The sequence below is a fragment of the Ovis aries genome, chromosome 18 (genome assembly GCF_016772045.2).
Source record: "Ovis aries strain OAR_USU_Benz2616 breed Rambouillet chromosome 18, ARS-UI_Ramb_v3.0, whole genome shotgun sequence".
Lineage (NCBI taxonomy): Eukaryota > Metazoa > Chordata > Mammalia > Artiodactyla > Bovidae > Ovis > Ovis aries.
Window position 1 is genome coordinate 64,495,577 of NC_056071.1, and position 24,717 is coordinate 64,520,293.

The 24,717-nt window shown below is 54.8% G+C and overlaps 1 protein-coding gene across 1 annotated transcript in view; it reads left to right on the forward strand.

The window, feature by feature from the left end:
* Positions 1–24,717, forward strand: part of DYNC1H1 (dynein cytoplasmic 1 heavy chain 1) — a 60,579-nt gene that overhangs the window by 11,953 nt on the left and 23,909 nt on the right. Inside the window, exons 6-34 of the mRNA XM_027957415.2 lie at positions 346–617; positions 709–936; positions 4,007–5,083; positions 5,772–5,951; positions 7,403–7,552; positions 9,283–9,429; positions 10,898–11,038; positions 11,392–11,568; positions 11,658–11,768; positions 11,851–11,970; positions 12,453–12,692; positions 14,377–14,532; positions 14,673–14,786; positions 15,003–15,113; positions 15,192–15,401; positions 15,553–15,699; positions 16,039–16,205; positions 16,303–16,476; positions 17,251–17,416; positions 17,499–17,687; positions 17,783–17,977; positions 18,637–18,919; positions 19,393–19,493; positions 20,055–20,214; positions 21,115–21,358; positions 21,531–21,714; positions 21,918–22,130; positions 23,095–23,333; positions 23,499–23,655. Coding sequence (XP_027813216.1) covers positions 346–617; positions 709–936; positions 4,007–5,083; positions 5,772–5,951; positions 7,403–7,552; positions 9,283–9,429; positions 10,898–11,038; positions 11,392–11,568; positions 11,658–11,768; positions 11,851–11,970; positions 12,453–12,692; positions 14,377–14,532; positions 14,673–14,786; positions 15,003–15,113; positions 15,192–15,401; positions 15,553–15,699; positions 16,039–16,205; positions 16,303–16,476; positions 17,251–17,416; positions 17,499–17,687; positions 17,783–17,977; positions 18,637–18,919; positions 19,393–19,493; positions 20,055–20,214; positions 21,115–21,358; positions 21,531–21,714; positions 21,918–22,130; positions 23,095–23,333; positions 23,499–23,655 — 6,053 coding nt within the window. The remainder of the gene's footprint in view (positions 1–345; positions 618–708; positions 937–4,006; positions 5,084–5,771; positions 5,952–7,402; positions 7,553–9,282; positions 9,430–10,897; positions 11,039–11,391; positions 11,569–11,657; positions 11,769–11,850; positions 11,971–12,452; positions 12,693–14,376; positions 14,533–14,672; positions 14,787–15,002; positions 15,114–15,191; positions 15,402–15,552; positions 15,700–16,038; positions 16,206–16,302; positions 16,477–17,250; positions 17,417–17,498; positions 17,688–17,782; positions 17,978–18,636; positions 18,920–19,392; positions 19,494–20,054; positions 20,215–21,114; positions 21,359–21,530; positions 21,715–21,917; positions 22,131–23,094; positions 23,334–23,498; positions 23,656–24,717) is intronic.

Sequence of the window (24,717 nt, forward strand, 5' to 3'; positions counted from 1 at the left end):
TCACCTGTTAATAACATTGTGTTTTTCAAACAGCACAATTTCTGTGTTTACTAAATCTTTTGCAGCATCAAAATCTTCCATTGTGAGGATGTATTCTAGTTTACCTAACTAGTATTGGGTTCGCCAAAAAGTTCATTTGGGTTTTTCCATAAGATCTTATGGAACAAACTTTTTGGCCAACTCAATATTTAAACCTAGAAGGAATACTCTTTTACTTTAAAAAAAAAAAAATTGAGGTGTAATTGACAAATAACAGTGTATACTACAGTTGTCTGGCTTCGTGTGAAAGCTATGAAACTGGGAACTTGATGTGAAAAGTATGTAACTGTTTCTCTGTTAATCTAGGTCTGAAACAGGCTTTGGAAACGGTGAATGACTACAATCCTCTGATGAAAGATTTTCCTCTGAATGACTTGCTGTCTGCCACTGAGCTGGACAAAATAAGGCAGGCACTTGTTGCAATTTTCACCCATTTGAGAAAGATCCGAAACACGAAATATCCCATTCAGAGGGCACTGCGCTTGGTGGAGGCGATTTCGAGAGACTTGAGTTCTCAGTTACTGAAAGTATTGGGCACTAGAAAGCTGATGCATGTTGCCTACGAAGAATTTGAAAAAGTAAGTTGTAATATATTGGGAAGCCAGCTTTAGGGCATTTCGATGAAAATGTGCTTTAATAATAAGCTTCCCCTCTTAAATTATGTCCCAGGTTATGGTTGCGTGCTTTGAAGTTTTTCAGACGTGGGATGATGAATATGAGAAACTGCAGGTATTGCTGAGAGACATTGTCAAAAGGAAAAGGGAAGAAAACCTCAAGATGGTGTGGCGGATCAACCCTGCTCACAGGAAGCTCCAGGCGCGCCTTGACCAGATGAGGAAGTTCAGACGCCAGCACGAGCAGCTGAGAGCGGTCATCGTCAGGGTCCTGAGGCCACAGGTGTGGCGCATGGTCTGAAAATGCGTGCCTGCAGTGCTTGAATGACCTCTGTCCTCTCTTTTTGCAGTCAGCTACCTGTTTCTCTTGTACACTGTGAAGTGCTTCTCTGGCTCCATTTGCATCTGTCACTGTCATCTTGAAGATCATAGCGTTTGAGTTCAAATCTTTAACATTCTCCATCCATTCATTCCCATCCCCAAACTGCGTGGAGCTGAGAGCCAGACCTCCTGGGTTTCCCTCCTAATTCAACTGTTGACCTCGCCATCTGACTGGGCTCATTGTTTTACTCTTTTCCTCAGACTCCTTATCTGTAAAATATGGTAATAATTGCGTTTGGCTCAGATTTATTGAGACAATTAAATGACCCCTTTTCTTTCTTCATGCTTTTTTTCCCTCTCTTCTCAATTCACCACTTTTTTGAGCACTGCTTTTCTCCCTTTAACAATCCAGTCCAGAAATAGCAGGTGGATTGATACACGTGTAGGTAGACAAATTGGTAAACGGATAGACACGTGCTAAAGCCAATAGCCAGTGTTAATCATAGGCTCTCGGTGGGGTCTTTCGTGTGTGTGTGTTTAGGATTCTCTCAGCCTTCCCGTAGTTGGAGAATTCTGGAGTGTTAGTTGGGATGGGCGAGCCGGTCTGGAAGCCTTGCATCTCGGTTCATTCTCTGTGAGGAGTGCCTGCCACCCAGGGTGGAGCGGGTTGCTAAGGAGTGCTTGGTGTTTTCTCAACTCCTGCAGTCCCGATCCATGTGCACACGTGTGCGCGTGTTGGTTTTACGTGTTAACCCTTTACTGTGTCCGTGAGAGACTTGACTGGGACTGATTTGTCCTAGCTTAGGGTGTCTCAGCCCTTTGTTGCATGTCCGTCTCAGATATCCCTGTTTTAAGACATCATTGTCTACTTTCCATTTGTAAACCGTGTGGTGTCTACTGCCTTTTTGTTTGTAAAGTGCGTAGTAAACTCGTGTGCAGGCGTGCATTCTCAGGATGGTCTTATTGGAGGATTAGTCTGTTCACATTTAACGTCGTTATTGATAAGTTTGGATTGAGAGCTGCTGTTTGCTAGAGACCTAACAGCTATATTTCTTTGAATTTTCTTTTTTAGTGTTTCCTCTAGGGATTACTATAGGTCTCTAATTTATCGTGATATACGCAATACTGACTGAACCTCATAATCAACATAGATCTGTTTCCTCCTGCTTGTCATGTTTACAGCAAGAGAAATAATGCTGTTCTTACAATGCATCTGTATCACATACGTTATTAGTATGTGGTATTACTGTTACATATGTTATAAACCCAGCACTACAATGTTACAAGTTAAGCAGTCATATATATCTTAGAAGAATCGGCAGGTGAAAAGAAAAATAATGACATAATCTTTTCCATTTGTCCCCGATTTATATCTTCTAGTTCTCTTCATTTCTTTCTGCGGCCTGTTACCTCTGCCGTCTTCTCTCAGTAGCCTGAAGAAATTCTTTGCCATTTCTTGTCCCATAGGTTTGCTGGCAACACTCTCGTATTTGAAGGCTAGTTTCACTGGTTATAGGAGTTTTGGTGGACAGCAGGTTGTAAATCTGTCCAGGCTTTTCATTCTTGCAGGGCTCCCCAGGCCTCCTGCGTGTGTGTGTAGTTTGCTGCGTGGGCCCTTGCCAGGCTGTCTTTTCCAGACGCCCCCTTTATTTGTTTCCTGAATTTCAGGTGCTAGGTCTTCCTTGCTGTGTGGGCTTTTCTCTGGTTGTGGCGAGTGGGGGCGACCTCCTATTGGCGTGTGTGGGCATCTCATCGCGGTGGCGTCCCTTGTTGTGGGGCACAGGTTCTGGGGTGCCCGGGCTTCAGCAGTTGCCGCTTCCGGGATCTAGAGTGCTGGCTCTGTAGGTGCGGTGCTGGGCTTGGTGGCTCCGCAGCACGTGGGGTCTTCTGGAGCAGTGCAGGCAGATTCTTAACTCCCTCGGCCGCCAGGGAAGTCCCCAGAACCCCCTGCTGTAAGCTGCTCTTCCACTCCCCCCTGCAGAGCTGCGAGTCTTCCTGCCTGGGCTGGGGTGGGAGCACCCCAGTCCGGGTGTCAGCTGCCTTCGGTTGTTGTCCGTTGTCCTGAAATGGCTGTTTAATCATTTTGTCCAGTTTTTGCTCCTATAATGTCATTGCCAGGAGTTCTCAGAATGTTTTTAAATATATAAAATAAAAGGCACAGGTTTACAAAGAAACATTTGTCCGCAGTTTTGGAGTTATGATCTGTGGGCAGTAATCTGTGTGCTTCTCCATGAACACGTGAAAGGGCAAGACAGGCCTGATGGCATGATTCTGGAGTAGTGAGCGTAAACAAGCTCTCAGGGTTATAGTGCAGCTGCCATGTGACGTGGAAGGATTTATTGATGACAAAGGGCACTGGGGACAGCTATAACTGTTGCCTACATTCATGACTGAAGAAAATGCTAAATTTAATTAGGCTTAGTGAAAATGATTTTCTCCAAATAAATTCACAGACTGTCTGAACTTCATGTGTGGTGTGTATGGACCCCAAATCAAGCCCCCTGCCTGGCGGTGTAATTCCGTGAGAGTGGGCGTGAGCTGTGCCCGGGGGTCTGCCGCATCCCGAGGCACAGGGCCTGTGTGCTCTGCTGTCCGTCCAGGAGCATTCAGGGGACTGAGCGGGACCCTCTCAGTTACTGTCATGCTTGACCTGTCCCTATACTGCAGTGTGGACCCTGGGCGGTGATCTAAAGTTTTAGAAATAAAAATGAGAAGTATATTGGATACTGACTTTGTACGTACCACTCCTGTGAAGTCCTGAGCTTTCCAGTGCAGTTTGAGGGAAGAACCACAAACCCAAAACACTTTTTTATTTTAGCTTCTTCAGCCACAAAACTACATTGTCTGAAGGTCTTTACAGCAGAGTTAAAACGTGCAGTATCGTGTCTTACACAGTCTTGACTTGTGGTAAAGTGTTTGACTAAACGTCAGGCTTACGTGGTGGACTGGTCATCTTGTGTGGTGTGTACTACTCAACGAGATAAAAGTCTTCCCCTTGGCAGACCTGTTTTCTTCCAAACCCTCTCCTCCAGGTCACAGCAGTTGCACAGCAGAACCAAGGAGAGGTGCCCGAGCCCCAGGACATGAAAGTGGCCGAGGTTCTCTTTGACGCTGCCGACGCGAACGCCATAGAGGAAGTCAACCTGGCTTACGAGAACGTCAAGGAAGTGGATGGGCTGGATGTCTCCAAGGAGGGCACGGAGGCCTGGGAGGCCGCAATGAAGAGATACGATGAGAGGATCGATAGGGTGGAGACTCGGATCACCGCGCGCCTGCGAGACCAGCTCGGCACGGCCAAGAACGCCAACGAGATGTTCCGGATCTTCTCCAGGTTCAACGCGCTGTTCGTCCGGCCTCACATTCGCGGGGCCATCCGCGAGTACCAGACACAGCTGATCCAGCGTGTGAAGGACGACATCGAGTCTCTCCACGACAAGTTCAAGGTCCAGTACCCTCAGAGCCAGGCGTGTAAGATGAGCCACGTGCGCGACCTGCCGCCGGTGTCCGGCTCCATCATCTGGGCCAAGCAGATCGACCGGCAGCTGACGGCCTACATGAAGCGCGTGGAGGACGTGCTGGGCAAGGGCTGGGAGAACCACGTGGAGGGCCAGAAGCTGAAGCAGGACGGGGACAGCTTCCGCATGAAGCTCAACACACAGGAGATCTTCGACGACTGGGCCCGCAAGGTGCAGCAGCGCAACCTGGGCGTGTCGGGCCGCATCTTCACCATCGAGAGCACGCGCGCCCGGGGCCGCGCCGGCAACGTCCTCAAGCTGAAGGTCAACTTCCTCCCCGAGATCATCACCCTCTCCAAAGAAGTGCGAAACCTCAAGTGGCTCGGCTTCCGCGTCCCGCTGGCGATCGTGAACAAGGCTCACCAGGCGAACCAGCTGTACCCATTCGCCATCTCGCTGATCGAGAGTGTGCGGACCTACGAGCGCACGTGCGAGAAGGTGGAGGAGCGGAGCACCATCTCCCTGCTGGTGGCGGGCCTGAAGAAGGAGGTGCAGGCGCTAATCGCTGAGGGCATCGCCTTGGTGTGGGAGTCCTACAAGCTCGACCCCTACGTGCAGCGCTTGGCGGAGACGGTCTTCAACTTCCAGGAAAAGGTGCGTGCCGCTTCCGTCTTCCCTGTCCCGGAGGCTTGCCAGTCGGTTAGCAGTTAGCTCTCCACAGAGGTCGCCCACGGTCCCGACAGCTCAGGGCCACGTCTGCCGAGTGGGAGAAGGAGGCCTTCCCCTCACCGGGGTGTTGGATGGTGTGGGGGCTTTAGGGAGGCCATTCAGAGACAGTCCCCGTTGCTAGGGAGCCAGGGAAGAGATGAAGGGCACTAGAGCTTCGTTACTGATAAAGCTGCATGGACAGTGGGGCTGGCGGTCGGCCCGCCCCCGACCTGGCCCTCCTCCCCAGACCCCCGCCCGGCTGCGCCACGGTCGCCTCTTGGCCGTGTTTCTGCCTCGGCAGGCAGGGCGGAGTCTGCTGGGCTGGCATGCGGCTGGCTCCTGGAGAGGGAAGGTACGGAGCAGCGCGCATTGATGTCCTGCTCCCCCACGTGCAGCCAGAGGGCGCCTTCCCGGGAGTAGGAGCCGGAACCGGGAGGTGCCGGTATCCATTCCTTTCCCCTCCCTCCTCGGAGACAGGCGGGGTGTGGTGTCAGGCCAGCACACAGGGTTAACGCTCTGAGGAAGAACTTCTCTGCCTGGGAACTTCTCTGCCTACGTTCTTCTCAATGAACGTACATAAGATAAAGGCCTGGGGTGAGCTGGTGATTTAAATGCGAACCGCACCCCCCTTTAGGTGGACGATCTGCTGATCATCGAGGAGAAGATAGACCTGGAAGTCCGCTCCCTGGAGACGTGCCTGTACGACCACAAGACTTTCTCCGAGATCCTGAACAGAGTGCAGAAGGCCGTGGACGACCTCAACCTGCACTCCTACTCCAACCTGCCCATCTGGGTCAGCAAGCTGGACATGGAGGTAGGTGGCGCCGGCTGCACGTGGCGTTGTCTGCTGTCTGCACGGGGGTGGCCCCAGTCCGCAAGTCTGTTAGGTCGTCCCTGAAAAGCTCATTTCCATGGCAGTTTTCAGTGACCGTGACCATCCAGTTCTTTCCAGAAATCCCTGTAGCTGACAGTAGAGCCGAACTGCGGTAGTGCTGCAGGCACCCTCCTCCTGCGCCGGGAGCAGGGAGCTCTGGGGGAGGAGAGGAGTGCGCTCTGTTTTCCGGGAGTGTGACAACTTCCTGCAGCCCGTCTCTGCTCTGCTTGCAACTGAGGTGGCTCTCCAGGCCACCTTCTCTGGCCGCCTGTCTCCCTCCACCAGCCCCCCAGCATCCACGCACCTCTTGTTCCTGGTTTAGAGGATCTTGGCTCACCCTTGTGGGGTGGTTGTTGGAAGCACACTTAGCACCCCCTGTGGCTTTCTCGTCAGCAGGTGTCAGAGCAGCCGTGAAGTCTCCAGAAGCAGGGAGGGTGCTTCATGGCAGAGGTCACTCAGTGGACAGGTGGCAGCTGGTCAGTTCTGAAGTTGTGTGTGGGTCACAGGTTTTTCCTTCTAAAGTGGATTAGTAAAATGCAGCGATTCCTCCAATGGCCCTGAACAGAGCAAACGTTCAGAAGCCCCAGTCTTCTGAATCGAGTGCAAGCCCCAGGTTTTCTCAGGCTGCCCCTGCAGCATTCCCAGGATGCTTGAGTGGCTCACAGCGAGGGGGACTCTGAGCAAGATGTGCGGACACCCTAGTCCTTGGAAATCTCACAGATGAGAGATTTCTGACTTCCTTCTTCACTTGAGGTTTACTGTGGTGATCATTTTACAAATAGGTATACATATTGAATCCTTATGTGTACATCCAAAACTAATGTTATAGTCAGTTATTGAAGGCAGGAGGAGAAGGGGGTGGTAGAGGATGAGATGGATAGGTAGCATCACTGATTCAATGGACTGAGTTTGAGCAAACTCCAGGAGATAATGAAGGACAGGGAAGCCTGGTGTGCTGCAGTCCATGGGGTCACAAAAAGTCAGACGTGACTTAGCAACTGAACAGCAACAATAACAAAATCACTTGTGCCTCAATTTGAAAAAGAAAACGGCTTCACCTGCAAATTCCAGTTTCCTGGTTTTGGACCTGAGGCTGGTGTTGGTCTATGCATTTTCTGTTGCACTGAGCACATAGCAAGGCCTTCACCACACCTGCGCGTTTGTGCTCTGCTTGTCGCTTGTGAGCGGGAGTCCGCAGGTGGAGAGCACAGTCAGCCTAGTGGTCAGTGACCCAAGGCTGGAGGGTGAAGACGTGAGGGTTGAGGAGCCGGGGGTGCAGGCTTGTGGGCAGGAGCAATTCATCCTGGGCCTCAAACAGCGGTTTTCTGTCAATACGCTCTGCAAGCTAACTTTGGGAGAAACACTGTTCTTGGGACATGTTCTCTCTGTAGATTGAAAGGATACTGGGTGTCCGGCTGCAAGCTGGCCTGAGAGCTTGGACGCAGGTGCTCCTTGGACAAGCGGAGGATAAGGCAGAGGTTGACATGGATACAGATGCCCCTCAAGTTAGTCACAAGCCTGGAGGAGAGCCAAAGATCAAGGTGAGTGTCTCCCAGGGCAGCCGGTTCCGCAGTAAATAAAGCGCCAGTGAAGAAGCCACTGCGGTGGGCAGACTTGGGCCCAGTCAGCATCCCGGGGTGACATGAGGTGAGGAGGAGGCTCTTCACCCCGTGCTCCTCCCGCCACCATCCACGAGGGCAGCACCAGGCAGACCCAGAGGAGGACCATTCTGCAGAGAGCACCCCAAGTGCCAAGGCATGAGAGAAAGGCGGGAAAAGCTGAGTGTTGCAGAGTGGAAGGGATTGAAGGGTTGTGGCCTCCGACTGAGGTGGTGTCCTGTGAGACCCTGGGAAGTCTGACTGGAGGCCACGGGGTCACGGAGCCCCCACAACTGAGCCACTGAACGATGGACCGGCGCTCACGTCTTTGTTTTGGTAACGACACCACTCAAGAGGAGGCTGAAGAGGGTGCATACCTTTCCTCTTCATGCCTGCCTTAGAACTCTGCTCTACGTCAAAAACAGCTTCAGAAACATGTGGGGGTTAATTTTTTCATTTATTTGGCTGTGCCGGGGCTTGGTTGCGGGGCGTGGGGTCTCCCTTTCGGTGCAGGCTCGGCAGTTGTGCTCACAGCTGAGTTATTTGTGGGGTCTTAGTTCCCCCACCACGGAGCATTGGAAGGTAGATCCCTAACCACTGGACCACCGGGGAAGTCCCAGCTTTATTGATTAATTTTTTTTTTCCTTAATGGAAAATAAAGCTTAGAAATCTACACTGGGGGAAAAATGTCTGTTCTCCTAGGATGTACGTAGGAATTAATTTGAAGAACTGAATATAATGGGCTGCTGCAAGTAGAAGGCCAGACTGTGACCCTAAAATGTCAGTTTTAATAAAAATCGGAGCAGAATTCTCCCGGAAGGATGCGGGAGCACACTGGACAGTAGCCGTCGTCTCCAGGCGGCCGTTTCCCGTCGTGTGAAGGAGGGCTCTACTGGGGCCTGGCAGGCTTTCCAGAAAGTTCTCTTTAAACTCTGCAGGTAACACAGGTGCTGGTTAGACGCGCGTCCACCTTACACTGATGCGTTGAGCCATACTTTAGTTCTGAGTGGTCGACAATATTTATGTTCTCCTTACCAGTGAAAGTCTCCAAATCAGAAGTCTGGTAGAAGTGGGCAAGTAGAAACTTTGATCTGAGAGAAACAATTGGCTTTTTTTTTTTTTTTTTCCTACCGAGACTTCATGTTTTCTTTTAATACTTAAAATGTTTTCACTTTTGAATATTACAGATATTCATCCCTCTGGGGTGAATACTTTTTAAAAGAAATTACCGAGATGCAGAAACGCAAGTGAGGGTGTCTGAGTTGATCGGACATGCAGTGGAGACTGAGCTGAAGTTCTTAAACTCGCTCAAAGTACTGGCGGGCGGCACAGACTGCTCCCAGCCTGCGAGCCTACACCAGCCAGGTCGGCCTGTGTCCCTGCTTTCTCAGGCCGCAGGGTCCTCACGCCCCGAGATCCTCACACGCATCAGATCCCATGGCGCTTCGCTGAGCGCCCAGGAGGAACCCACGCGGAGCTGCCCTCTGACCGCCTCCGGGCCCTTGGGGAGGGCTGCAGACCAAACATGAGCTCATAGAAGGCCGGATCTGTTAGTAACAGACTTTGTGGTTCACACAGAACTAGTGTAATGATTCAGAGAGAAAAAATGGTATGTTTCAAAGCCCTTGAACTGAAATAGACTGCTGAGTCAAAACGACACCTTTGCTTTCCAGAACATCGTTCACGAGCTGAGGATCACCAACCAGGTCATCTATTTGAACCCGCCCATCGAGGAGTGCAGGTACAAGCTGTACCAGGAGATGTTCGCCTGGAAGATGGTGGTGCTGTCTCTCCCCCGGATCCAGAGCCAGCGGTACCAGGTGAGTGCCCGTAAGGAAGCCCTGGACCTCAGCTCAGCGCTCTTGTCAGCTCAGCACTCTGGCGGAGCGCTGGACGGGGAGCGATGTGACCCAACACTTGCCCCTAGTTACTGCTCCACACAGTCCCAGGTGTATCTCTTGTCTGAGCTGTACGCGTAGCTCCGTTTTCTCTCCTCCCTCCTCTGGGGCCTGGTCTTCACTCCCGGCTCCCCCAGCTCTCCCTGCACCTCGCCGGCCGGTCCACGTCACTGGTTCCTGCGTGTTCCATGCCTGCCCCACCCTGCCCTCCATGCCTGGGCTGCTGGCCCTGTGCGCTCCTGCCTCCTCTGGTCCTTACCCTGAACTCCACGTGCTGGTCCTGCCGCCGCCTCGCAGCTCCACATGGCCACCTGCAGACGTCCCCTCCCTCAGACCTGCGTCTCCCCGTCTTCTCTTCCCTGACCTCTAACCTGCTCAGATCTTGATGTCAGCCTGGACGCCCACTGTCTCCATCTTCAGAATTTACCCTGGTTTGTTTCTTGTGGCGTCCAGTGCTGTGGTCGTGCAGGGTACATCTCACCCCCTAGGCCTAGGTAAGCCCCCTCCTCACTGGTCTCTGTCTGCTCTTGCCCCTCTAAAAGCTGCTGTCAGCGCAGCAGCCCAGAGTACCTCTTAGGTGTGTGTTGACCCCGACCCTCTGTTTCGAGGGCCTGGTAACGGCTTCCTGTGTAGCCCACCACGGGGGCCTGTGGGCCCCCGACACGTGCTGCCCTGCCGCCTGCCCCTCCCCGCCGGCTCTGCTGCAGCATGCTGGCCCCACCCATCCTCACACGGGCCAGATGGACACTCATCCCCTGCCCCCGAGGCTGCCTTGTCGCCCCAGCTCTGCCAGGGGTCACCTCTGTGAGGCCTCCTGCGCCCCCCTGTGTGAAATCCGTCCTGCCCCCGAATTCCTTCCCCACCCCGTTTCTCCACAGCCCTGCTCGCCTTCTGACAGCCTGTGTATTTTGCTTTTCCCTTGGTCGTCTTCCCTTCCCCCGCAGAACTTAAGTCTGTGCCAGCAGAGGCCTTTGTCTGTTCATAGTGCCTGCAGCAGTGCCTGGCCTGCGACCGGCCCGCAGGTTGTTGACCCCGACGAGTGACTGTGCACACTGGTGTTCACACTTGGTGGTGGTCCCTCGCTCCCTGAGGTGACACCCTCAGTCCCGCCCGCTGGGATGAGAGGCTCGGGTCTCGTGGGGCCCCCTCTGGACACCTCGCTCCCCGCTCCTGAGGCGGCACGCCTGCTCAAACAGGGACGCCACACCTTCTAGCTTGTGATTGATGCTCCTTTCCTTGGTTTGATGAGTTAGGTTACCTGTGACCGGGATGAGTGAACGTTATCCCTTAAGTACCATTTCTTTCAATTTACTTCAACGCCGTGAAAGGCAGCTGAGGTTCACATTTCTATACGCACTCCCTGCATTCATCTCCGCCTTTGTTCGATTAGGTGGGCGTCCACTATGAACTGACGGAAGAAGAGAAATTCTACCGGAACGCCCTGACACGGATGCCGGACGGCCCCGTGGCCCTGGAGGAGTCCTACTCTGCAGTCATGGGCATCGTCACCGAGGTCGAGCAGTACGTCAAGGTGAGGCGCTCCTCTCACTCCGGTGTTTGTGTGATCTGTCCTAGATGCAAGTGTGAGCTTGAATGAATGTGGAGCTAAGAAGTCTTGACCAAACGTAATGCGATTTATGAGGTAATATTTGCTATTTGAAAGCAAGGAGTGAAGGGTAGAATGAACCTTCTGGGATATTAATCCTTTTGGAGAGCAGAAAACTCTATTCTCTTTCGGTTGGGAGACCGAGCGTTTGGAATGAGAGTTTTTTCCTAACAGCGATGAAGGGACACGTGCCTTTTTAGCAGGGCACAACCGCACGCGTTGCCGTTTCACAGAACGAGAAGTCGAGCTGCCGTGGGTGGCTGTGCTTTCACCTGCAGGTCTGGCTTCAGTACCAGTGCTTGTGGGACATGCAGGCCGAGAACATTTATAACCGGCTCGGGGAAGACCTCAGCAGGTGGCAGGCGCTGCTGGTCCAGATCAGGAAGGCCCGGGGGACCTTCGACAATGCAGAGACCAAGAAAGAGTTTGGGCCGGTGGTCATAGATTACGGCAAGGTGAGCCCCGCCTGCCGCCTGGAAGGCACACTGTGAGGGCAGCATCTGACCGCAGGGAAGCTGCAGTGTGAACACTCCTCCCCCTGCAGGTCCAGTCAAAGGTGAACCTGAAGTACGACTCCTGGCACAAGGAGGTGCTCAGCAAATTTGGGCAGATGCTCGGCTCCAACATGACGGAGTTCCACTCCCAGATCTCCAAGGTGAGGAGGCGGGACCCCGGCAGGGCGGCAGGCCCACCGGCCCCCTTGGCTCCCCGATTGACGCCATGCTGTCTGCCCACAGTCCCGCCAGGAGCTGGAGCAGCACTCGGTGGACACGGCCAGCACCTCCGACGCAGTGACCTTCATCACCTACGTGCAGTCCCTGAAACGGAAGATCAAGCAGTTTGAGAAGCAAGTCGAGGTGAGCTCTGCCCCTCGCTGTGTCTTGGGGATCCCCGGGGTGTCTCTGTCGTACCCCCTAGTGTCCTCGTAAAGGTGGACCCCAGTGTCCTGGGTGGCTGCATTTTAAAAGGCTCTGCAGGTGATCTTCAGGCACTTCAAGATTTGAGAACCACAGGTTCTTATCTTTTTAAATCTTTTACTTTAGTTGTTAATCTTCAAGTTCTCAAACTTAAATTTCCTTCTCATAGTTTGGACCTAGGGTGTGAAGCCCAGTTCCAGGGCCCTCAGGCCCTGCTCGGGGCCGCCTGAGTGTGGCCGGGGCTGGCCTAGCCGGGCCCCTCCGCGGCCTGCTGCCCTGGGACGCAGCGCTGTGGGCGGGGGAGGTTCCTGGAGGAGAGCAGGTGCATTCTGTACCCACGGGGGTCTTCTCCTGTGGAGTCTGGCCGTACCTCCTGTTACCCCTCTAGAAGAGAAAGCCCCGTGTGTTTGTTCCCTCTCCAGCTCTACCGCAATGGCCAGCGGCTGCTGGAGAAGCAGAGGTTCCAGTTCCCGCCATCCTGGCTCTACATTGACAACATCGAGGGGGAGTGGGGGGCCTTCAACGACATCATGAGGCGGAAGGACTCCGCCATCCAGCAGCAGGTGGCCAACCTGCAGATGAAGATCGTGCAGGAGGACCGGGCCGTGGAGAGCCGCACCACTGACCTGCTTACCGACTGGGAGAAAACCAAGCCCGTCACGGTGAGCCCCGGCGCGGCCCCGCGCTCTCCCCGCACCAGCAGCGTCCTCTGTGTCCCCGCTTTCAGACTGGGGCGCCTGGCCGCGGCTACGCTTCCCAGGGTGAAGGTGCTGCCTTCCTGTAATTAAGGGAGCTGTACTTGCAGAGAGTGGATGTGAAACTGTGAAAGCCCGCTTAGACAGACCTCTTTTCAGCCAGACCCCTCGCGACAGTCAGGGAATGCCTCTGAAGCCTAGCGTTTCTCCACTCGTAAGTTACCCTCTTAGTTGTAGCTGCGAGTTAGACTTGGCGCTCTTGTGGACTCAGGCCAGGCGTCCCCCGGTGCCACTGCCTGGCCTGTGCACTGGGGCCGTCCTGGGCTGTGCCAGTGTCGCCGCGGTGGTTAAGCCTCTCTGTGCCCAGAGACTGCCGCAGCCAGGCCTCCGCGTTCACTAGAGTTTGTACTGAGCACCAGCCATGTTCTGGGCAGCAGGAACACAGCGGTGACCAGAAAGGAGCCTGCCCTCAGGGGGACAAGCTCCCGCAGGAGACAGAGGATGAGAAGGGAACCAGAAGGACACACACTTCAAGTCAGATGGAGACACGTGCTGGGGGAGGGTGTTGGGGCCTCACTGCCCTGCGGGGAGTCTGGCGTGTCAAGACCGGTGGGGGCAGGCAGGCGTGCCAAGGGGTGTGCAGACTGGCAGGATAGGGCTCAGCCATGTAGGTCACGGCCCACCTGGTTCGCTGGGTGGGATCCACACGGAGGCACACACGTGAGCCCTGCAGGGGAAAGATGTGAGTGCATCCTAGATGCTGCTCTGGTTTTGTGGGCGGGGCTGCAGCTCTCCACGCAAGGCCTGGGGACGGATCGGGCTCCTCCCCACTCCTTCCCCCCGACCCCTCAACCTGGCACACACACACACACGTCTGCTGGGTCGGCCTCCGTCCTGCCCTCAGCTGGTCCGTGCTGCTGCTGGCCTAAGGTCCCGCTTTGTGTCTGGCTGGGCCAAGGGGCCCCGGGGTGAAGCAGGCCGTTCTTCACTGATGCCAGCGCTGCCAGGTCGTGCGGGGGAGTGAGGGCTGATCAGCAGGCAAGAGTGCGGCCCCTCAGCGTGGACGTCTCTGACCGCCTCGCCTCACGGGTGATGTGTTTAGCTAGAACTCTCTTTGAGGGAGTTCCCTGGGGGTCCAGTGGTTAGGACTCAATGCTCTCACTCCTGAGGGCCTGGGTTCACCCCCTGGTCAGGGAACTGAGGTCCCACAGGACACAGCGTGGCAAAAAAGGAAAACTTGAATCAGTACTTGGTGTAGTCATTCTCAAAGGTTGTTAAAGTGGAAAGAGATCTGTGAATCGTGTCAGTGCAGAAGTCGAGCCGCCTCCAGTGAGAACGGTGCTTTCCTCCTCACCTTCCCTCGTCACTGATACCACGGCCGTGCCCTCGGGGAGGGCGTGCCTGGCAGGGCTGTCCTGCTCCAGGCCCAGGTCAGCGTCTCCCTGGCACTCCGCGAGGGGACACCTGACTCGACGGGTGCTCCCCTTGCCCAGGTCACGTCTGGAAGTAACAGGCACGTATCAGCAGCGTGCACTTGGGAATGTTTACACGCAGACACACTCAAGGGAGCGCAGAGTCCCCTCCAGCGCCTCGGAGCCGGGCCCCTCTGTCCGGAGACCTGGCTCTGATTCGCTGGCCTTGACTGCTTCAGGGTAACCTGCGTCCAGAGGAGGCGCTTCAGGCTCTCACCATATACGAAGGGAAGTTCGGCAGGCTGAAGGATGACCGCGAGAAGTGTGCGAAGGCCAAGGAGGCCCTGGAGCTGACCGACACGGGGCTTCTCAGTGGCAGCGAAGAGCGCGTCCAGGTACGAGCCGCTCCCGCGGGCGGGCAGGCACGGGCACCTCGTGCCGACCTTGCCCCCAGCCCGGCTGTCCCAAAGGCCCTGGCAGGGTCCAAGGTGACTCCTCTTCTGGAGTATAACTGCTCTGCTGTCCTTGATCGCAGGTGGCCTTAGAAGAGTTACAGGACCTCAAAGGCGTTTGGTCAGAGCTTTCTAAGGTCTGGGAGCAGATTGACCAGATGAAGGAGCAGCCGTGGGTTTCCGTGCAGCCTCGAAAGGTATGCGTCACTGAAACAGATCCCGCGTTGCCCTTCGCGTGTTGACAGTTGGAGACTTTACTTAGGAACTTGGCAAGCCGGGAGCTGTACTGTGAGTTCACAAGAAGTCCCTTCCCGGTCATTTACCTAAAATTTCTTTAAAGGCTAGTGTTTAAATGTTTCGCCCTTTAAAGGAATGTTGGCAAACTGAATACCACCTTGGGTTTCTCTTGACAGCTTCGACAGAATTTAGATGGCCTCCTGAACCAGCTGAAAAACTTCCCTGCCCGACTGCGGCAGTATGCGTCCTACGAGTTTGTACAGAGGCTCCTGAAAGGCTACCTGAAGGTGGGTGACCCGGAGCTGCCGGCTGGGAGGTCAGCCGGAAACACGCCACGCGGATAACTCAGCTCCCTCTCTCCACAGATAAACATGCTGGTGATTGAGCTCAAGTCCGAAGCACTTAAGGACCGCCACTGGAAACAGCTGATGAAGCGGCTTCACGTGAACTGGGTTGTGTCTGAGCTGACCCTCGGCCAAATCTGGGACGTGGACTTGCAGAAGAATGAAGCTGTGGTCAAGGACGTGCTGCTGGTGGCACAGGGGGAGATGGCTCTGGAGGAGTTTCTGAAGCAGGTGCGTGTCGGGCTGTGACGCACACCTGAGCTGTGAGAACGGAGCCTCCCCTGGGGTCCCTCTTGTCCCCATGACGGTAATTCACTCGGTCACTCACGTGGCTGGCAAATGCCCATACGTGGGTGACCTGCCTCTTTGGGTTTCAATTCAGATACGAGAAGTGTGGAACACTTACGAGCTGGACTTGGTTAACTATCAGAACAAGTGTCGCCTGATTCGCGGCTGGGACGACCTCTTCAACAAGGTCAAAGAGCACATCAACAGCGTGTCCGCCATGAAGCTCTCTCCGTATTACAAGGTGTGCTGTGGGGCTTCCCTCCCGCACATCCACAGTAATGCCCGCAGCCTCGCGGGGATGTCCCTGGCGGTCCAGTGGTTAAGACTCCAGGCTTCCACTGCGGGGAGCACGGGCTCAATCCCTGGTCAGGAAACTAAGACCCCAAGTGCTGCCTGGCCAAAATAAATTAATAAATGTTTAAAAATAAAAACAGCCAGGCTCACAGTTACCAGGGACCTGTTTTTAGAAAATTTGAGTCACGTAACTTGGTGGAACGTTTGTCTGCATTTTGCGGTAAGTTCTGGCATATCCGAGAGGGGAGAGGGTAGCAGTTGACCTCTGCCCTGCTTCACCCGCTAGGTGTTTGAGGAGGACGCCCTGAGCTGGGAAGACAAACTGAACCGCATCATGGCCCTCTTCGACGTGTGGATCGACGTGCAGAGGCGCTGGGTCTACCTGGAGGGCATCTTCACGGGCAGCGCGGACATCAAGCACCTGCTGCCGGTGGAGACCCAGCGGTTCCAGAGGTGCGGCCTCCAGCGGGTGGGGGTCGGAAGGCTGGGCTTGGCCAGGAACACTCTGCGTGAAGGCTGACAGTGCCCTCGCTTCTGATTTGACCTGTAGCATCAGCACGGAGTTCTTGGCTCTAATGAAGAAAGTATCCAAGTCTCCCCTAGTGATGGACGTTCTGAACATCCAGGGGGTGCAGAGGTCTCTGGAGAGGTTGGCAGACCTGCTGGGAAAGATCCAGAAGGCCCTGGGAGAGTACCTGGAGAGAGAGCGCTCGTCTTTCCCTAGGTGAGGGGGCGTCTCAGGCGCAGACTGAGGGGAGGCCCAGCTCTGTGCTTTCTTCCCTCCTGGCCTGTGTGTTGCTCACTCTGACATCAAGGGTTTTGTTGCCAGTAATCCATTTAATGAATACAGTTTTCCTTTCATCGACTGATTCCTCTTAATTTTCTACCGTGGATTTGTGTACTAAGCTCCATATAAACTATTATTCACCCTCCCAGGCAGCTTGTCTCTCTTAAAAAACTCACTCTGATGATTTTATTTTCTAAGTGGCATTTTTTTTTTCTTTCTAAATTGTTTGAGTGAGTGAAAGTCTCTCAGTTGTGTCTGACTCTTTGCGACCCCGTGGACTGTAGCCCGCCAGGCTCCTCTGTCCGTGGGGATTCTCCAGGCAAGAATACTGGAGTGTGTTGACAATGCCCTCCTCCAGGGGATCTTCCCAGCCCAGGGATCCAACCCAGGTCCCCCGCACTGCAGGCAGATTCTTTATGGTCTGAGCCACTAGGGAAGCCCTCTGAATAGTTTACTTATAAATTGAGCAGGTTTTTTTTTTTTTAATTGATGAAGTGAGGCGAATTATATGAAATGCATTGTATTTCTCTTCAGTGTCTTGCTAGGTGAGTGAGTCTCTTTTGCTGAGGGCTGGAGAAGACCTGGATGTGATCTGCATTCAGGCTGGAGATGGTCCACACAGTCCACGTCCACTGACCTCTGTTACCGTTTGATTCACCTTATTTGTGTATGCGTTACGTTTCAGCAACTTCAATGCTGTTTCGATTTTAGATTCTATTTTGTGGGTGACGAAGATTTGCTTGAAATCATTGGAAACAGTAAGAACGTAGCTAAGTTACAGAAACACTTCAAGAAAATGTTCGCTGGCGTCTCAAGCATCATCCTCAATGAAGACAACTCCATCGTCCTGGGCATCTCGTCCCGTGAAGGAGAGGAGGTAGTTAGGTTTACGACCGTAACTCAGAAAACTTCGCTCCTGTCTTCCGCACACCTTAATTCTTGGGTTTTCTTTATTTCAGGTCATGTTTAAAACTCCCGTGTCAATCACCGAGCATCCCAAAATCAACGAGTGGCTCACACTGGTGGAAAAGGAGATGCGGGTCACGCTGGCCAAACTCCTCGCCGAGTCCGTTACCGAAGTCGAGGTCTTTGGTAAAGCAACATCAATCGACCCAAATACCTACATCACCTGGATTGACAAATACCAGGTACTGTCCAGTGGAAGGGCGACAGTCTGTGGGTGGGGCCACTGGCTGATCTTTAAAACCACTTTTTCGGGTCTCCTGTGTGCCGTGCCTCCCAGGCCCAGCTGGTGGTCCTGTCAGCCCAGATCGCCTGGTCTGAGAATGTGGAGACGGCACTTAGCAGCATGGGCGGGAGCGGCGACGCGGCCCCCCTGCACTCCGTGCTGAGCAACGTGGAGGTCACCCTCAACGTGCTGGCTGACTCGGTCCTCATGGAGCAGCCCCCGCTCCGCAGGCGCAAGCTGGAGCACTTGGTGAGTCCTCCTCCTGGTCAGGCTCCCCTGCCTTCCCCTTGAGCAGCTAAAAGAACCCACGCTCGAGAAATATCCTCATTGGTGTCTTGGAGGAAAGCAAGTTGATGACCTCTTGAGAAGCGCTGTGTAGTCCTTGGCTCTCTCTTCCTGTTGAAGGGCAACCTTGGGGAACAGGAGCCACATACACGTCCTGGTACAAAGGGTGACCTCCCGGTTCAAAGGGTGACGCTCAGCCCTTGGGGTCTTCACGCTCTCACCCCACCTTCCCAGAGCTCCACCTCCGGAGGCGTGTCTGTGAGCCTTGCTGTTTTGCTGCTGGGCTTGAGAGGTTGTGTGGCAGACAGACTGTTAGGTCAGAGGCAGCTCTTCTGCCATCATGTTTTATGTGAGTTGCAGGGTTTTTACCTAAAATAGGGTGTTTCTGTCATTCTCTGTTTTTGTTGCAGTTCTTTATTCTGTGTAATTCCATCGTGTGACTACCAGTTCTGTTGTTTTTAAAAGTAAATTTATGTTTCGGAATATTTATTCACATCATAATTGGACCTAGGATCTCAATTTCAAAGTTTCCTAAGTAATGCGCACTCCCAGAAGAGGCACTTCCGTACTTCAGTTCAGGGAGTGTACGTTACGATAAACTCCTAAAGTGAGTCTGTCTTCAGATCACAGAGCTGGTTCACCAGAGAGACGTCACCAGGTCCCTGATCAAGAGCAAGGTCGACAACGCCAAGTCTTTTGAGTGGCTCAGCCAGATGCGGTTCTACTTTGACCCGAAGCAGACCGACGTGTTGCAGCAGCTGTCGATTCAGATGGCAAATGCCAAGTTTAACTATGGCTTCGAATACCTGGGTGTTCAAGACAAGCTGGTCCAGACCCCCCTCACCGACCGCTGCTATCTGACGATGACGCAGGCCTTGGAGGCCAGGCTCGGGGGGTCCCCATTCGGTGAGTGCCTCCACACACCTGGTCAGGTGAAGTAAGGGGGTGAATCTAGTTCTCGGAGATTAAGCAAATGATCTGAATGTATTTCTTAACTGTGTGGCTAGTACATTCTTAAACTTTAAGTCTTTACATCAGTTACTACGTTTGTAGTTGACCCTTGAACAGCACTGGTTTGAACTGCGAGGGTCCACTTAACACAGATTTTTTAATAGATACACAGTCAGTCTTCTGTGTTCACGGGATTCACATCCTCAGATTGAACCAGCTGTGAATTGAAGCTTCCTTCTGAGGTTGGTTGAATCCAGGATGTGGAACCTGTGGATGTGGAGGGCCGACAGTGGGACCCGGTGGAATTTGCTTAGAGACGGAGGGCGAACTGTACTGTGATTTCTTTTGAAAAGAATTGCTTCTTACGGTTCTTAAAGTTAGAGACATGTTCTCATTTAAGTTCTCAATTCCTTTTCTTCAAATAACAGGGCCTGCAGGGACCGGGAAGACCGAATCTGTCAAGGCCCTCGGCCACCAGCTGGGCCGCTTTGTTTTAGTTTTCAACTGTGACGAAACCTTTGATTTCCAGGTGAGAGGCTCCGAGGGAGCCGCCTAGAGCAGAGCCTGGGTGGGGAGCGCAGGCCTGCGCCTCTGGGGCCATGAGCCGTGTGCACAGCGCTCTCCTTTGGGAACGGGGTTACTGGGGCTGTTTGAGGGGCCAGCTGGTACGTGACGCCAACATGAGCCTCAGGTCTTCAGGTTAACTCTTCAGTGTGACGTATCCTTCTGGTGTCTGTGTTTAGGAAAAACAAATAGCGAAGGCTTTTTTTACACAACAAAAAGTGTTAGCTCTGTCACTGGAATTTTTTGCACAAGAGGGAAAATAATAATCTGTTCATCTGTATACGGAGTACTTGCTACATGTAGGGCTGGGCTCCTTGCCTCACAGGTGAAGCTGGTTCCACCTTCACAGCCCATTCCACCCCCCTGCACTCCTCTGGGAGGAAGGTGGTATTATTCGCGTTTCAGAGATGAGCAGACAGGTTTCAGGATGTGATTTGCCTGGGTTGGACCAGTCACCCGAGCCAGGATCGGAACCCTGTACGGCCAGCACCAGGGCCGTCTTTCAGCTCCCTTCTTCTCGTTTCAGGCAATGGGCCGCATCTTCGTGGGGCTCTGCCAGGTGGGGGCCTGGGGCTGCTTTGACGAGTTCAACCGCCTGGAGGAGCGGATGCTGTCGGCCGTGTCGCAGCAAGTGCAGTGCATCCAGGAGGCGCTGCGCGAGCACTCCAACCCCAGCTTCGAGAAGAGTGAGGCTCGCCTTCTTGCGTACAGTTACCCTGCTGTGGCTTAGAAACAAGGGGGTTTCGTGTAGTTCCCAGACCCGAGGTTGCAGGCGGGGTGGTGCGTCCTGATGGAAGACGTGGGCGGGGCCCAGGATGGCACTGCCCACCTCGCCCCATGGCAGCCAGCAGGGCAGGCCGTGCTTCCTCTGCAGACAGAGGCCCCTGGCTCCTCCCTGTGGCCCCGCAGAGCCAGGCCTCCTGGCTGGAGTGTTGGGCCCGACCCTGGTCACGTGTCTGGGGGTCCCTGGGAGCTAGTTCCACACAGAGCCTAGACGCATGAGCTGGAGGAGTTACATACATCCACGATGGATAGTTTACCTGTTAATTTTCCCTTTCGGTCCATAGTAATAGTAGCTCGTCTTACCAGACCCGAATAAAACGAGAGACGTGTCAGAGAGATGAGTGCCTGTGAACTCCACGCTTGCTTACGGAGGAACCTGACCCTGAGTGTCGAGAGTGGGGGGGATGGTTTTGTCTTTGTGTGTGGGTGGGTTTTTAGTGGCCTGAGGAAAGGGCCGTGTCCGTGGTCTTAGCCAGTTGGTTCATCGGCGTTGCTGCTGCCGCCGCTGTGAGGCTATGTTCCTGTTCCCACATCGGCCTCATGACGCTCAGTAATAACACGAAGATAGGGTAGTCGCCTCTCCGGTGCCTTGATCTGGGCCACACCTGAGTGGCTCTTACGTGGGCAGGGAGTGTGGAAATGGGTCTCCCTGGGCAGGTGGCACTGTGCTGCTGAGAGCCCGTGGAAAGGCCAGGCTGCAGCTCCCGTGGGTCCTGGGCTGGCAGGGTGCTCGGTTTGCCCTTTCAGATTTTATGGTGGTTTTCTGACCATCACAAGCCTTAACACCATCATATGAATTTCAGCCTCTGCCCCCATTACCTGTGAGCTGCTGAACAAACAAGTGAAGGTGAGCCCAGACATGGCCATCTTCATCACCATGAACCCTGGCTACGCGGGCCGGTCGAACCTCCCAGACAACTTGAAGAAGCTGTTCCGGAGCTTGGCCATGACCAAGCCCGACCGTCAGCTCATCGCCCAGGTCATGCTGTATTCTCAGGGCTTCCGCACGGCGGAGGTCCTCGCCAACAAGATCGTCCCTTTTTTCAAGTGAGTCACTGAGCATCATTCCTAATCGTGTTTCTGGCATGTGTTAACTGCGCCATCTAAACGCACCCTGTGTAATCCCATTTCTTTCCACGTGTCCATTCTCATTTCTCGATGTTTGACGCTGCTTGGGGCTCAGTGGGCACTGCTCTTAAGGAAGCCCTTTCTCTCTTAGACTGTGCGACGAGCAGCTCTCTTCCCAAAGCCACTACGACTTCGGTCTCCGAGCCTTGAAGAGCGTGCTGGTGAGCGCGGGGAATGTGAAACGGGAGCGGATCCAGAAGATCAAGCGGGAGAAGGAGGAGCGCGGGGAGGCAGTCGACGAAGGAGAGATCGCAGAGAACCTGCCTGAGCAGGAGGTGAGGGGGCGGCCTCCCCCGCACTGATCCAGGGCTCACGGTCCCGGGACGGATGTGCTAAACGGGCAGCAGTGGGGTGGGTGGGGCGGGGTGCTGGGTCTCCGCACTTGTTCTCAGGGCGAGTGGGTGGTGGGTCCCTGCGGGGACAGAGCCGTGAACGCGGAGCCGCCGCCCCCGGAGCTCAGCCCGTTTCCCCCCCGCAGATCCTGATCCAGAGCGTCTGTGAGACGATGGTGCCGAAGCTGGTGGCCGAAGACATCCCACTGCTCTTCAGCCTCCTGTCGGACGTGTTCCCCGGCGTCCAGTACCACCGGGGCGAGATGACGGCACTGCGGGAGGAGCTCAAGAAAGTGTGTCAGGAGATGTACCTGACCTACGGGGACGGAGAGGAGGTCGGAGGAATGTGGGTCGAGAAGGTGAGTGGGGCTGCGGGGCTGGCTGGAGCCTCACGGACCCCCGCCCCAGGGGCCATGGGGCTGGCTGGAGCCTCACAGACGCCCCCCCAGGGGCTGCGGGGCTGGCTGGAGCCTCACAGATGCCCCCTCCAGGGGCTGCGAGGCTGGCTGGAGCCTCACAGATGCCCCCTCCAGGGGCTGCGAGGCTGGCTGGAGCCTCACGGACCCCCGCCCCAGGGGCCATGGGGCTGGCTGGAGCCTCACAGAGCCCTCCAGGGGCTGAGAGTGGCAGCGGCCCTGCCTACCTGGGAGGAGCCGCATCTGATGGGCTTTGTCCACCAGGCATGCCATCTGGTTTGTGAAGATTTGTCCTAAGACCCTCGATAGGATTATTTTCTTAAGTGCAGTGATAACAAAACTTACCTGAAATGTTCACTCACATGGTGTAGTTTGCTCTCCGAAAATGCCAGCTAAAGGGGAATGACAGGCACTGGGGAAGAAGTGTCTTTGATAGTAGAAGGTCTTTCCAGCATCGCGAGTAACGGTATAGACATGCCCATTGGTACAGAGTTTACAGTCTCTCCTGCACCGGCTTCTTCCCTTCGTCTCCTCTGTGAGAGTCACTTAGGGGAAAGGGTCGTGTGCACAAGTTGTGCCTGTGACTCTGAGCCTTGCCCCTGGGTTAGACAGGGGCTCCGTCAGCTGCCCTCCATCCTCCTGGCAGGGGTCTCTCCTGAGGCAGCTTGCTGAGCAGCGCCGATTCCACTGGCTGCAGCTTCCCTGACTCTTCAGACAGCGCCTCAGTGCAGTTAAACCCTTCTCTACCCGCAGTGGTTGTGTCTGGCTCAAGGACTCTGGTTAGAGGTCGCAGGCATTACCTGGAGGGCTCCCAGCACACGTCTCTTGCCGGGCACAGTGAGGAGCAGGAAGGAACCTTAGCGTGCCTTCTCTTGCGCGCTGATGTCACTGCTGGGTTTGCCCCCAGGTTCTCCAGCTCTATCAGATCACCCAGATCAACCATGGCTTGATGATGGTGGGGCCCTCGGGCAGCGGGAAGAGCATGGCCTGGCGCGTCCTTCTGAAGGCTCTGGAGAGACTCGAGGGTGTGGAGGGTGTGGCCCACATAATCGACCCCAAAGCCATCAGCAAAGATCACCTGTACGGAACCCTGGACCCCAACACCCGGGAGTGGACGGACGGGCTCTTCACACACGTTCTGAGAAAGTGAGTGCACGTGGGGTGGGGTCGGGGCCTCCAGAAAACTAGGGCCTGGCATTCTGTCCTTGTGGAAACTGCATTATTCTTACACAGTCTCGGAATACTTCAGAGATGGTTGCAAGCTGAGCGTTTTAGTCTGAGTCACCGCTGTCTTAACCCCTTCCACTCCAGGATCATAGACAACGTGAGAGGTGAGCTGCAGAAGCGCCAGTGGATCATCTTTGACGGCGACGTGGACCCTGAGTGGGTGGAGAACTTGAACTCGGTGCTGGACGACAACAAGCTGCTGACGCTGCCCAATGGGGAGCGCCTCAGCCTCCCGCCCAACGTACGGCCTGCGTGCTTGCGCCCAGCGTGCTCAGCCAGGAGGGCGGCTCTGGTCGCCCTGGGGTAGCCGGGGGGCAGTAGCTTCGCAGTTGGCGCCTCTCTTGCTAGGGTTGTTCCATCCCCAGGGCCAGTGAGAGACTTTCCAGAGGGTTCATTCGTAACCTGCTGCTCACTGGTTGTCAGGCATGCTCTGTAATCAGCATTTCCTGTAGCCGGCAGAGGTAGGGTTGTGGTGGGGATTTCTGGGAAGTGGCACAGTGAGGGATTTAGACGTGGATCTCACGGTCATCCCTCGGAAATGAGCGTCTTGTATGGGTCCTTCTGATTACAACGCCTGATAGGTGGGTAACCATGCGCAGGCCTGGCATGGACGTGTGTTCGCGCTTTGACCCCACGTTTATGGAGTGCCACGGTGTGCCAGGCCCCTTCTGTATGCTGCAAATACAGCCGTAACCAACACAGACACAACCGCTGCTCTCCTGGGGCTCACAGTGAGAGGCGGAGGACACAGATAGACGGGAGAAGTGGGCATGGGGCTGCGGAGCGAGCAGACAAGTAACGTGGCTGAGGCAGGACGTTGGTCCGTCCGGGCTTCACGGGACCACAGGCGGCCTCAGTGGAGACTAGGGCCTCGGAGCAGCTCCCGGGCATTGGGGTGGAGGCTTGGTGGCGGGAGGAGCTCCTGGACATGCCCACACACACCGGGAGGGGGGCGGTTGGCCAGCGTGCAGGGACGTAGGGACAGGACCCGAGGGGAAACAGGCCTGGGGTCCCCGAGGACTGGAGCTTGCCTGCTGGGGTAAGCTGGGAGGCCGTGGGGATACTGAGAAGTGACCGAGTTGTGTGAGTTAAAGCGGGTGCTGATGGGATCTGCTGGTGGGCTGAGGGAACGGAGGCTCTAGCAGGACCTCTGAGTGGGTGAGTGGGTGCTTTCATCACGACAGAGGGTCAGCGTTAGCAGTTATGTTACTTGTGAAACCAAGACGCAGGTCTAGGAACACGCACTCAGCAGACGAGTGTCGGTGTGACTTGTCAGGGTCATCACCCAGCAGATTCTGACTGT